The sequence below is a fragment of the Nylanderia fulva genome, unplaced genomic scaffold (assembly GCF_048542155.1).
Source record: "Nylanderia fulva isolate GAGA-0341 unplaced genomic scaffold, ASM4854215v1 Scaffold8, whole genome shotgun sequence".
Lineage (NCBI taxonomy): Eukaryota > Metazoa > Arthropoda > Insecta > Hymenoptera > Formicidae > Nylanderia > Nylanderia fulva.
Genome location: NW_028190916.1, coordinates 3,926,190 through 3,940,833, shown reverse-complemented (window position 1 = coordinate 3,940,833; position 14,644 = coordinate 3,926,190). Strand labels below are relative to the sequence as shown.

The 14,644-nt window shown below is 31.6% G+C and overlaps 2 protein-coding genes across 2 annotated transcripts; both read left to right on the top strand.

Moving 5' to 3' along the window:
* Positions 1-3,508: 3,508 nt before the first annotated feature.
* On the top strand, positions 3,509-6,138 carry LOC114935174 (4-vinylanisole receptor-like). The gene is made up of 6 exons (XM_029299227.2): positions 3,509-4,116; positions 4,366-4,714; positions 4,941-5,171; positions 5,258-5,371; positions 5,591-5,746; positions 5,840-6,138. The coding sequence occupies exons 1-6, from the start codon at positions 3,866-3,868 to the stop codon at positions 5,888-5,890; spliced, it is 1,152 nt and encodes a 383-aa protein (XP_029155060.2). The 5' UTR covers positions 3,509-3,865; the 3' UTR covers positions 5,891-6,138.
* A 698-nt stretch (positions 6,139-6,836) lies between these two features.
* Positions 6,837-14,501, top strand: LOC114928138 (odorant receptor 82a-like). The gene is given in 7 exon segments (XM_085489295.1): positions 6,837-7,254; positions 7,666-7,993; positions 13,086-13,316; positions 14,014-14,053; positions 14,056-14,126; positions 14,293-14,448; positions 14,490-14,501. Coding segments are annotated over 7 exon segments (1,089 nt in total). The 5' UTR covers positions 6,837-7,003.
* Positions 14,502-14,644: the final 143 nt, after the last annotated feature.

The following is a 14,644-nucleotide window of genomic DNA, read 5'->3' as shown; positions in this document are numbered from 1 at the left end:
TGACGCGAAATGCAACGAGCGAATATAAATCGAGATATACTCTATTTTTTGCGATTGTTTTAAGCGAATATAGGTTCGCGAACAATAAATTTAACGATATCTCGAGCGCGCGATACAATCAGCCAATTTTGATTTACAAAGAAAAATGAAACATCGTGCTGCAATTTTTTACTGAGAATTTTTCGGACTCAAAGGTCGGTTTTCGCCGAGAGCAAATTCCCGTAACATACAATTTTCGCGGTGCATTACATTTCTACGTTGTGTTTCTCGTGTTTCTCTTATTTTCGCACTCGCAAAAAGTTAGGAGAGAGAATGACGTTTATCATCGCGCTCTTCCGAAGGAATTGTATCACGCGATACATTTCTCTTCAAAACGGCAGTGATGTATACATTTATAAAATGAAATACGCGAATCTTACATCTGCGCTCGTCGGAGGGAAGTAGCGCATCCACTCTACAGCTGATACGGACAAAATTTATTACCTGATGTAACTTTATAGGAGCGAAGGGATAAGGGAGGATCTCTCTCTTTTGCCGTTTTGCACGCGTTTCTGCAGTTGTAAAATTGTCGCATCGTGAAAGCCGACCGGAGGTGCTGGAGAATTCTCGCAAACGTGAATTCATTCGCAAGCACAACAATATTTATTCACTATTCGTTGCACATTTTACGTCGAAACTGAGGGAACAATTTCGAAAAAGTTGTATTTCTTTCCGAGACGATTATATTTCTCTTTTACATACGCATAGAGATATATGTACGAACAGGCTCATGTTTAAAATTCACGTTTTGTTTAATTAATTTTCAATGCATTCCAAAATTGATGTAAAATATTAATCTGTTTTAAATCTACATAGTTTACGAAAATATTGCTCAAACGTTATGTATAATAGATGCCCCAAATTAAACGATTCGTTATTACATTTCATAATCTATAGATATATTTTGTCAAGTTTACAGAGAGAGAAAGAGAGAGAAAGGAAGGATGATTTAACAAATTATATTTTTTAAAAGCCCATATCTCGCGATCGCATCACGAGCGACGTAAAATTTTGATAAAATACGTACAATCAATCCGTTTTTTATCTCCGAATTCCCTTTTTTTAATGATCGTTGCACATTTAGATACATTTCGTATACGATGGTCTTTGATCTAGTGATGCTAACAATATTTTTATTCGCTGCTTTTGCATTCGGGATCAATTAGTTATTCATGGACCATTTTTACGATATAGCGTACGATTTTATCCGACATCAGTAGTATACATGACTTATGGCCAGACGCGCTCAATGAAGAAAGATCCAAAGAAACTCTCTTCAAAGGTAAAGACGTGATAAAACTGCGAAATACAGCGGTCGCACATACGTGTGAGTGGCTGTAACAATTGGCGGGATCAATCAATTGTCGAGAAGCGCAGACAGAGAGAACGATACTTACATACGAGCACCGTCGGCGGTCCGATGGAATTCACTCTGCGGCTGATCGGCATTTCGATGGATTCCTCATACAAATTCCTGATGCAACGCATCTTTTTTGCATGATTTGCTGGTCACCATGCAACTCAGTATCGGTAGCCCTTCATTTATACGGGTTTTCAAGCATTGCCGGACTTCCTGCAATTTTTGAGTTTAATGTTTAACGAACAATCTAAAGTTGAACATTTCTTGAAGGGCGATAAATTTAAAAGTGAAATATATAAAAATATAAATTTTAATATAATTTGAGAATTAATTTAAATCTTGTTTTATTAAATAATTCATTCCTTTGATCTTAAAATTTAATATCTTGATCATTTTTTACATCGCTTATACATAGTCAATTATGTAAGTAATGTAAAGTGATCAAGATATTAAATTTTATGATCAAAAGAATTAGTTTATTTTATAGGACAACACAATTTAAATTAATTTTCAAATTATATAAAAATTCAAAATTTTTGCTATATTTCATAATTTACTATTCTTCGAAGAATGTTCAACTTTAAATTGTTGCTTTTTGCGTAAATAAGAAATTAAATTTCAAGATTCTTTCCAGAATAATTTTATTAAAAGAAAAATTTATTGCGTTTATTTTATATATTAAAATTTTACATATATATATGCCATATAATTCGACCGAAACATCAATTAGAATATTTCTTTGCGACAATGACAGAAGATTGGAATGAAAGTACGTTTGCTTGTCCAAAGACCTAGATGATAAAAATAAACAATTACTTTTCTATGAAGCAAATAATATATTACAGGAAATCACTAAGCAATCGTAAGTCGGCAAAGAAAAACGACTTATTATTAAAATGCAACTTATTACTAAAGTGCATCGTTTTACGAAATTATCATGCAATTTCTTCTGCAATTTAGAACTGTTCATTTATTTGCTACTGGAAATAAACGCTCTTATTATTATAAATAATAAATTAATTCCGCACTAAAGAGCGTTAAATTTTTTCTTGAAAGAAAAGACCTTAATTTTATGCGATTGTCATTTTACTTATTTTATACATTATTTTGAGATAGTTTATTACATGATTACATAATTCTAAATATGACATGTGATATTTTTGATATATTCTATCGAATTTTGTGTTAAAATAATTTTGTATTTTAATGGAATTTTGATTGTCAAATATTTTGATTAATTGATATTTTAATTAATTTTAGATCATTCGGAAGTTGTAGCTGTCAGGACAATTCTCAATCATCGCTTTTAGCGATACTCTATTTTGATGAATGTTTTGATGTTATACGACACATATTGAAATTTAAAATTGCAATAATTGTATATAGATTGCTGTTTAAAATTCACTCATTACGATGCAATAATTATTTCGACATTATCTTAAACAGTGACAATAGACATAATTTTATATAATTATTTAAAAATTGTGTAAAAAAAGATACTTTTCTGTTCTTAGTTTTATTCATTTTGTTTGCATTTTAATTTATTTTCAGGATACAGATAAATCTGTGAATATTGATAAAAGTACAAGAAAATCGAAATTTTGGTTTATAACAAATTTATTTGTTCAATGATATGGAGAATTTTATATGTATGGATGTGAATTATAATAAAAATCAACACTGTCATAATAAATAAGCTCATTTTATGTAAGTATATGTATATTACACATGTAGTTATAAATTTTTTTAACACTTCACATGTAGCATTAGACATTGAGAACACTGGATATGGAGAAAAAAATCTGTACTCTGCACTCACACATAGTTATTCTTCATATTATTGAACGAATAAAAAAGCCGAGAAATCTCGGTTTATAAGAAATGTATTTGTTATACATTCTGCCGATTTCTTTTCTCACATCTTGACGCTAGTCGCGCCGAAGGAACACTGCATCATTGCTCGTGTCGATGCGCATTTCGAGTCCCTTCTTCGCGAAGTCCTCCGTCTTGCTTTCGATCGTAACTCAGTAACGAAAGCGCAAGCTTACCGCCCTGCATTTTTAAAGCAAATAACATTGCGCCCTTCAGCCGACATCTAAAAAACTTATTACTTCGACATCTATTCTTTTTCGTCGACGAGAAGTTTGAAATCATACGGTTGTAGTTTCCTTCTCTTATGATATACCGCACTCGTATAGTGCGATGAATAATTTCCGAACGGTTGACGACCACCTTGGGAAGACTCGCGGCTTGGCTCGACGACCCCTCCTGGAATCCGGAGTACGAGGATTACTCGGCGTTGCGTGGCGAGGTAGGTGAGATTTCCTATATACGTTGTATCAAACTAGTAACAATGTGGTAACTTTTCGACGACCACCATTAAGGGCGGCCCATTAAAAGGGAGCTTATTGTCAAACGTACCGAGGAGAGGAGTCGTCGGTCTCGTTAATCGGAACTTAACGTAAAATGGGTTCCATCGTGAACCCTGCGGTCGAATTCGGGCTGCGAGCCATCGGGATTTGGCCAGGTTCCCCGCGTGCCATGTTATGTCGGATTGGTTGGACAGTCTCTTTAGGTCTCGCACAAACGTTTCAGTTCAGATACATCATCGCTTGCATTGAAACTAATAATTTCCCGGATCTGGTGGACAGCGTGAGCACCACGTTGCCTTACAGTTTGCTTTGTCTGAAGCTGATTATCCTCTGGCTGAATCAGAGGTAAGAGATCTCGTTACACATATATATGTACTATTATTCGATGTACAGATTGAAAATGTGTTTTATTAAATTGTTCATCGTACATGACGATATTTGTCGATAAAAGATCGACGAAAGATTTTTTCAGAAACTATAGGTACCTTATCGATGATAGATCCGCGCAGAGTTCTGCGATTTTTTCCCCATAATCTACCATAGTTAGATGAACGTCTAATTCATTAGTTTATGTGTTAAGGATAATCTTTTCAGATTATTTAACGATATTTTAACATCGATGTTGCGGGATTGGCGCAATTGCGACTCTATCGCTCTTAACATGCGTATCATGATGAATAAAACGAATGTTTCGCATCGATGTTCGATGTTGATTATCGGCATATATGCCATGGCCGTCGTAGTCTACAGTTCTGTAATAATAGAACTTAATAATATGGATACGAATGCTGAGACCAGTGAAAAGGAGCTCTTTCTTAAGATGAAATTTCCCTTTGTTCACGAATTCTCTCCTATATACGAAATCGTTATGTTCGTTCAATTTATTCAGCTGCTAAGCAACGCTTCAGTAATCGGGATGCTGAATGCACTGATAATGACACTGGTAAGTTTTCAATTTTTTTAGATTCATATTAACATTGTTAAGTAACATAAATGATTATTCTTATCTAATTTTTGACAAATTCACCTAAAATTGGATGTTAAAAATCAAGACTTGTATTTGCAATCATATATGTTTTGAATGTAAAGATTCGCTAAATCGTCTCATTAAATCGTAAGATCCGCAAAGCTCCATTTGCTTTTACGACACAGTACTACCTTGGTTTTAGATACTGCATGTAAGTGGCCAGATAGATATTGTGTGTCGAGGATTGTTCGAGTTATTTTCAGGAAAACGCGAGTACAAGTCGTGGAAAAACGCAACAGGCGCAGTCATTCGCAAACATCAAGATCTTATTGCGTTTTCGGATAACATCGAGAAGCTCTTCTCTTACATAGCGCTGTTGCAATTTCTTACGAATACACTTGTCATTTGTTGTATAGCATTTGCGATCTTGACAGTGAGTCTCGTTTACGAATATTTTATATTAATATAAAACAATGTATGCATATGTCTGATAATAACGATCTCTGTTCGATATTTTAGTCTATTGCAAGCGATCAAGGATACGCCTTATTGCTGAAGTCTTTCTTTTTTTATATCGCTATCACTTTGGAAGCTTTCATTTTTTGCTTTGCTGGAGAATATCTTAGCAATAAGGTTTAATAAGAAATATCTAAATAATAAGATTTAAATAAGCCTTTATCTTTCACAAATATTAGTGATTTAAAGAATCAGTTTTATTTTGCAAAAAGTTGTTTTATCATACAAAACTCAACAAAATAATTAATCTTAAAAAGGGCTGATTTTCTTTTTTACGAAATATATAGCAATTTATTTAAATTTTCCTTGTTAATGATATAGTCTTCTTTTTTACAGAGCAAATTGATCGCAAATACAGCTTACGAAGCTTTTTGGTATGACGCAAAACCCAATGAAAGTCGAGTTCTATTGATTATAATGTTGAGATCACAGAAACGATTGACTTTAACAATCGGAAAATTTAACGATTTGTCTTTGCAAGTTTTTGGAGATGTAAGCTATTTTAGAAAGTATATCTTTTTTTAAAATTCTTCCTTACTTAATACATATAATATGTTTTTATATAAAATCAATATTATATTTCAGACTTTAAAGGCTTCTGCATCTTATGTATCAGTGTTGCTTACAATGTCTTAATTGGCAAAAAATATCTGCTACGAAATCTACACATACACATAATATACAATACAATATTTCATTTTTAACAATTAAGAAATTAGCAAAATTTTTCTGAAACAAATTTAAATTTTCCGAGCTTATAAGAGCTCTTGTATGACGATCAGTTTCAAAGACAATTTGTTTTTTTAATTGAATCCTTATACACAGGACACATTTCTTGGTGCGATACAAGCAATTAAATAAAATCTCAATTTGAGATTTTTATTTTTAATAAATCTCTTAGATTCTCTTAAAAAACAGAAAAATATTATATTTCATTTTTAAGTGTTTTATTCTAATTACCTTTTCCTTTATAACACATTTCACATTTTTCTTATAAATTTCGAAAACAAAACGCAAAGATGTACACGCTGAATGTATCCTCATGATTTAAAAATATATAGCAGCATTTACATATCTTACCGTGTTTATACCTTTTGCATCGTACAAACTTCAGCTGTTTATCGAAATTTTTTCTCTCCTTTAGAATAAATGTAGATATAAGCATTGGATAAATGTGTCAGCTGCCTGACATATTATAAGAAATATTTCCGATCACTTTATATAAATCGTGCACATGTATAAATCGAGATTGCATATATTTTGACAATTTTTTCTCTTTGCCTGTTATACGCTTCTTTATGCATTTCTACCGATCGTCCGCGAAGATTCACTACTATCTTTTGTCCCGGAAACTTTTCTTGACGATGGTCACTCCGACGATTTTTATGCTCTCGCCTTGACGCATCGCGCTTTTCTCCATTTCCGCTTGAATTTTTAAAGTAAATCACCCGCAATGACAGTGGCGGAGGCGATTTTTCTGTTCCAGAAGTTACCAAGCATCACTCTCGCCGATTCCTCGCCCGAAGCCTGCAATCATCGTTCGATCGTAGGCAACTTTTTCTTGCATTCCTGAGCACTCTGACGAAAATACACGTCTAGCATTCGCGATTGGTCGGCGGCCGTTCAAGTGGGGTCGCATCCGATCTCCATTATCCGGAAGCTCATCCTCCGGTGAACGTGCAGCGATCGCGCGGAGTTTTGCTCGGGATTCGTTCGAAAGCGGAAACGAAATCTTGAAACAGCCGCGATATGATACCGACCAGCACCATCAGTCGACTGGTCGAAATCTGCCTCCGTCTTACTGGGATTTGGCCAAATTCTTCGATTTTCTTCAGACTACTCTGGTCGATTGTGATGGGAACAGGACTGATCTTCCAGTATCGATATCTTCTGACGCACTTTAGCGTCGAGGAGCTGCCGAATTTCATAGATGGTTTAAGTACCACCTTACCGTACAGCCTTCTCTTTTTCAAGCTAATTATCTTGTGGGTCAATAACCGGTATGTGTTTTTTATATTTTTTAATTTATTTTCAAAAATATCAAATATATTTCAGAACTAGATAATACGGTAAGTGAAATACTTGCTTTCAAAGCTTATTTTTAAGTGTTTTGCAATTTAATTTTAAGTTGTGTGTTGGGTCTTGAAACTATTTTTTAATATTTATATTTATATCTATTAATCTATTGTATATTTATATATATTTATATAAAACATGTTATTTTTGATGAAAAATAAAGCAAAATTGTGTGTGTGTGTGTGTGTGTGTGTGTGTGGCAATCATTTGTCAAAATCGTGCTTCTTTTAACTTTGAACTTAACTTTCTTTTGTAAATGGCCAACCATGCATTTTACATCTTGTAAATGTAACATACATCAATATTGTACGATGTTGTGAAATATCGTATTGCAGAATATTTAACAATCTTCTGAAGACGATGTCCAATGATTGGTACGAGTGTTCGAACAAGTACACCATGATCGAGAAAGCGATCCTTGCATATCGTTGTTCGAAACTGGTTATTGGTCTTTATTCGATAGCGTCATTGCTTTACAGCATCGCGACCATCGATTTTCACAAGCCGATCAATGACGATTGCCGCCAATTGCTTATAAAGATGGAATTCCCTTTCGTTTTTTGCGACTCGCCGATCTATGAAATCGTGGTGTGTGTTCAATTCATTCATCTAATGGCGGTTGTTATCGCTATTAGTATGCTGGACGCATTAATCGTTACTTTGGTAAGTTGTCATCGACAAGTATTTGTGATCTTTTTTACTGTGTTATTTGTATTTTACAATTTGTGATTTTTATAATTTTATAATTTTTCAAACTTGCTGAGATGAAACGCGAACGCAAAACGAATTAATTAGATGTCTTTACAATGATATTTGATGGACAAAGATTATGATAAGTAATAAATATTGTAGCATAAATAAAGAAGTAATAAACATATAATATGAGTTTTGCTAAGGAATTTAGATCTTGAATTTTTTTCTTTTTTTCTTAATTAATAAAAAAATTAAATTAAATTATTAAATTATTGGTAATTAAATAAACCATACTTGTTTTTCTTAATATCCAACTCTTTTAATTGAAATTAATTAATGAAAGGCTCGTATAAATTAAACAAAATTAAACAATCATATATAGTAGGCCAACTAAACGAGCAAATAAATAAGATGTAAAAAATTTTTTTATTAATAGTTAAATCATTAGATTAACATTCCGTTACAGAATCGATATAAATTGTAAACGTTTCGACTGCACTACAGTCTTTATCAATACATAAAAATTAAATATTAAAATATAAAGTTAGATGTTAAAAATACAAAGTTAGTTAAATATTAAAATATAAAATTGAAACGATTCTTCGCTGTTGACCAATAGATATGCAAGGCGATTGGTCTGAGATGCCAAGTTATGCGACATTTGAGCATGCTACGGGTATAATACGCGAATTAAATCAATGTCAGAAAAAATTAAAAAATCTTTCAACTTACATTATCGTTTTAACAAGTCCTTTTCCCCGATATTTCAAGTGTGTGTTGCGAAGTCTGAATACCAAATGTCAAAATAGAGAGCGTGATGTATTTATTTATTACCAATGTTTTTTCTAAATTATGATTCAGCAAATTTTTTAAGTATGTCAAAATAACTACTGTCTAACAATTCGGTGTCTGTATTTAAATTAATTCCATTTTTCTGTTCTTTAATGTGGATCATTTCAGATATTAGTCTTTTTTGGTAATTCTTTTCATGATCCATAATTTTAATATTGTCCCAGTCAAATGTATGTTGTTCGTTTAGAATGTGTTCCGTGATAACCGAATGTCTAGCAGAGTCTAATTTAATATTATTTTTATGTTCTTTAAGTCTTGTTCCTAACTGTCTTTTTGTCTGTCCGACATATGTGGCGTCACAATCGTTGCAATTCAATTTGTAAATAACGTTAGAATTCGTGGGGCAATTATTTTTGTCCTTTTGAACTCTTATGAAGTCATTTAATTTTTTAATGCAACGATATCCTACCACTACGTCAGGTCTTCTTATTGCTGAAGCAACTTTCTCAGATATTGATTCTATATATGGTATGACAAAATATTTAATGTTAGTATTAGTATTATTAGTATCTGTTATATTGTTATTATTAGGCTTGTTAAATTTCTTAGTTGAGAGATTTTTTAATCTGCGTTTTATTTCTGTGAAAATTAGATCAAGAGGATAACCGTTGGATAGCAAAATGTTAATAGCTTTCTCTATATTTTTTTTGTGAAATTGCGGATGTGATAGTAATAAAGCTCTATCTACCAAGTTATAAATTGTTCCTATTTTATGACAAGTCGGATGATTTGAAAAAAATGAAAGTAATCTACCTGAGAATGTCTTTTTGTGATACCAATCTAAATAAATTTTGTTATCTATTACTTTGATCATTATGTCTAAAAAGCTTATACAACGATTATCCTCCTTTTCTAGTGTAAATTGTAGTCTATCGTTATAATTGTTGAATTCGTTCAAAACATATGTAATATTGTCAGCGAAAGTGCATAAAATAATGTCGTCTACATAACGGAAATAGAAAGTCATTTCGCAATTTAAATTACTAATTACTGATGTTTCCAAGTCCTGCATGACTATATCGGCAATGATCGGAGAAAGTGGGGAACCCATAGGAGTCCCATAAATTTGTTTGTAAGTTATGTTATTAAAAGTGAAAAATGTAGAAGTTAATATAAATTTTATCATACCTATGAATTCATTTTTGGGAATCTTTGTGTGTGACTCTATAAAATGCCATCTATTATTGATACCGTTTAATGCAAGATCTACGGAAACATTAGTAAATAATGAAACAACGTCCAATGAAGCTATTATGTCGGTATCTTGTATTGTTTTCCCTGATAGAATGTTGCATATATCAAAACTGTTATTTACAAAACTGTCCGCTCTAGGAAGGCTATCTTTTAAAATTTTGTGAAAGAAAGAAGCAATATTATATAGAGAAGTATTTATTGAGGAAACTATTAATCTAAAAGGAATATTTTCCTTGTGGATCTTGGGGAGCCCATAAGCTTTAGGAAGAAGAGAGTCGCTTGAAAATAAATAATAATATTCTTTTTTGTTGATGAAGTCTTTTTTCAACCATTTTTTTAAACAAATATTGAGGTCTTTTTCTATTTTTGTTGATGGATTGTTTTTAACTATGGTATACGTAGAATCGTCTTCTAGGAGACTCTCAACTTTTTTTATATAAAATTCTTTTTCTAGTGCGACTGTAATGCTGCCTTTATCTGCTCTGGTAAATAAAATATTAGGATTTTGATTGCAGAATTTAATTGTGTCTTTATGCATGTGAAATAATTTTTCTTGTATGTCCGTTTTTTTGTCGTTATTGTTTAAAAATAATGAAAATTGTGGAATGGCAGCATTACGAATCGAAGTAAGATTTCTGATCCCGTTAGAATTGCTTTCTATATCTTTGATGAATTCTATTTCCGTTATGTAGACGACATTATTTTATGCACTTCCGCTGACAATATTACATATGTTTTGAACGAATTCAACAATTATAACGATAGACTGCAATTTACATTGGAAAAGGAGGATAATCGTTGTATAAGCTTTTTAGACATAATGATCAAAGTAATAGATAACAAAATTTATTTAGATTGGTATCACAAAAAGACATTCTCAGGTAGATTACTTTCATTTTTTTCAAATCATCCGACTTGTCATAAAATAGGAACAATTTATAACTTGGTAGATAGAGCTTTATTACTATCACATCCGCAATTTCACAAAAAAAATATAGAGAAAGCTATTAACATTTTGCTATCCAACGGTTATCCTCTTGATCTAATTTTCACAGAAATAAAACGCAGATTAAAAAATCTCTCAACTAAGAAATTTAACAAGCCTAATAATAACAATATAACAGATACTAATAATACTAATACTAACATTAAATATTTTGTCATACCATATATAGAATCAATATCTGAGAAAGTTGCTTCAGCAATAAGAAGACCTGACGTAGTGGTAGGATATCGTTGCATTAAAAAATTAAATGACTTCATAAGAGTTCAAAAGGACAAAAATAATTGCCCCACGAATTCTAACGTTATTTACAAATTGAATTGCAACGATTGTGACGCCACATATGTCGGACAGACAAAAAGACAGTTAGGAACAAGACTTAAAGAACATAAAAATAATATTAAATTAGACTCTGCTAGACATTCGGTTATCACGGAACACATTCTAAACGAACAACATACATTTGACTGGGACAATATTAAAATTATGGATCATGAAAAGAATTACCAAAAAAGACTAATATCTGAAATGATCCACATTAAAGAACAGAAAAATGGAATTAATTTAAATACAGACACCGAATTGTTAGACAGTAGTTATTTTGACATACTTAAAAAATTTGCTGAATCATAATTTAGAAAAAACATTGGTAATAAATAAATACATCACGCTCTCTATTTTGACATTTGGTATTCAGACTTCGCAACACACACTTGAAATATCGGGGAAAAGGACTTGTTAAAACGATAATGTAAGTTGAAAGATTTTTTAATTTTTTCTGACATTGATTTAATTCGCGTATTATACCCGTAGCATGCTCAAATGTCGCATAACTTGGCATCTCAGACCAATCGCCTTGCATATCTATTGGTCAACAGCGAAGAATCGTTTCAATTTTATATTTTAATATTTAACTAACTTTGTATTTTTAACATCTAACTTTATATTTTAATATTTAATTTTTATGTATTGATAAAGACTGTAGTGCAGTCGAAACGTTTACAATTTATATCGATTCTGTAACGGAATGTTAATCTAATGATTTAACTATTAATAAAAAAATTTTTTACATCTTATTTATTTGCTCGTTTAGTTGGCCTACTATATATGATATTTTAATTGATATTTTTATTATTAAAATTTTTATTATCTTTTTTATAATAAAAATATTAATCGATAAAGTTAAGTATAAATATTTCTCATCAAACATTTCTTCTTTAAAATTTTGAATTAATAAACAATGAATGATAATGCGGCGATAGTGAGATTATTACGGGATATATCATGTCAAAAAAAAAAGAAGCATTGATTTTTGAAAAATATAAAATATATATGAAAAAGTGAAAGAATAAAACGATACACACAATATATGTAGTACGATACGGATCGCATGCATATATTATTAATGCACGCATCAGATAAAGATTAACAAATTCGGTCCCGAAGAGCGATCGATGCTACACAGATCACATATTCTTATATCGTATCTCCCTTATGAGGGTCTTATATATCCCTTCTCTTACATAGATCTTTCAATATTCCCATTTTCGATCCGCGATCCTTGCGCATGTCAATAGAACGTTGGATCTTTCCGTGCAAGCTTTAAGGGTGGGGTGATTGTGCTTCCGATTATTTCACCTCTCTTCTTTTTTTCTTACAAACGTGACCACGTTCCGCCTTGAATTCCTGATGTTATCATTTGTCTCAAAAATGTGAGTAGAAAAAAAGGTTTTGAAAAAGAGAGACATCGTTTATTTTTTTTTAAATTGTATACACGCATATTTTGTGACTTCTCTCGTGTTTTTTATTCGATGTATAGGTAGATAATATTGACAGTTTTGTTATAATTTTATATTTAAAAAATTTTTCATTAAAAAAATTAATGAAAAATTATAGATTAGGTTTCATAATATTTTTTGCAATAAATTATCTCTGTCATTATCTTTCTGTTCAAGTGTGTGTTTAACTTATTTACAACTCAACACTTATATAATTGAATAATTATATGCGTAGATGCTGCACATTGGTGGGCAAATAGATATTATGCAACAGCAGATGGAAGAGATTTGTTCGAAGGATGACAAACGTGATTTGTTTACTGTTATTATCAGGTCTTTAATTAATAAACATCATAAAATTATTGCTTTTTCGGACAATATCGAGAGTCTTTTTTCTCTTATCGCTCTGATGCAATTTGTGTCGAATACGATAATCATATGTTGTATCGGGTTTCTCATAGCAACTGTGAGTATTCGACAAACATATTCGTTGTATTAAAAAATTATTTTTAATATTTTTAATAATTTTTAAATTATTATCTCGTATTATTATAATTTCTTCATGTTATTACTTTTATTCTTATCTCTCATCTCACACCTATTTGAAACTTTTTCACTAATTTTTTCACTAATCATTACACTTTATGAAAATTACAGCACATGTATAAATATTATTTTGCATATAGGATGTACTTTGAACTTTTACACATCTCACTGAAACCAAATAATAACACAAACTTTTAATTGCATTATAAAATCATCTTATTTTATACATTTTTTCTTCTTTTAAATATTATTTGTTAATATCTTAGTGGTCTCAGATTGACATACGCTCACGCGAATCATATGATAGACATGAGTTTCTGCTTAAAGTCACAAAATTTTATATATATATGAATGTGTGGAATTAAAAGCGATTTTTAAACAGCTATGAATACTGATAATCAGCTGTTTTAATATAGTAAAGTGTCAAACGAAAAGTTATCTCTGTATCCATTAAAAAGCTGAAATTGATCGAGGGCCCGTTGTGGGCCGTACAGGATAGGGAGAAGGGAGAATTATCCACTTGTTACTCTCTTGCTATCTGACATGAGACCTCTGTGTTATAGCGATCGATATAAAAGCGATCGAACGTTCTTGATTATCTTCTTCTTGATTTGCAGTCGTTAGGCACAGACGAAGGTATCATGATGTTGGTAAAGACTGTTTTTTTTACATTGCTATCACCATGGAGGCATTTATCTTTTGTTTTGCCGGTGAATATCTCAGCAACAAAGTGAGTATCTGAAATTATCACTGCAAAAACTTCTTCGATTTACGTCCCAAAAAAATTATTAAATTATGTTTGTTGTAAAAATATCGAACTAATACTTACATGAGACTTCTCTCGCATTTTTCTACCTTCCATTTTTCTCCATCTGTCTCTCGCATTTGCATTCTAGAGCAGAACGATCGGTGATACAGCATATGAATCGATCTGGTACGATCTCGAGCCTCGAGATTGCCGTATTCTGCTGTTTGTGATAATGAGATCGCAGAAGCGGCTGACGATCACTGCGGGAAAATTTATGGATTTATCGTTGGAAGGATTCACGACAGTAAGATTTTCATATTGATGGAATTATGGATTTTTTTATAGCTACACATATAAAGTTTAAAGATAGATATCGTAATGTACGTTTTCATATTATAATCTGACAATGCACTGCTTACAAGATCGAAATTAGCCATTCGCGTTTAGCAATAAATATTTCAAATAAAATTATAAACAAAAAATAGCCAATTAATTAAGTT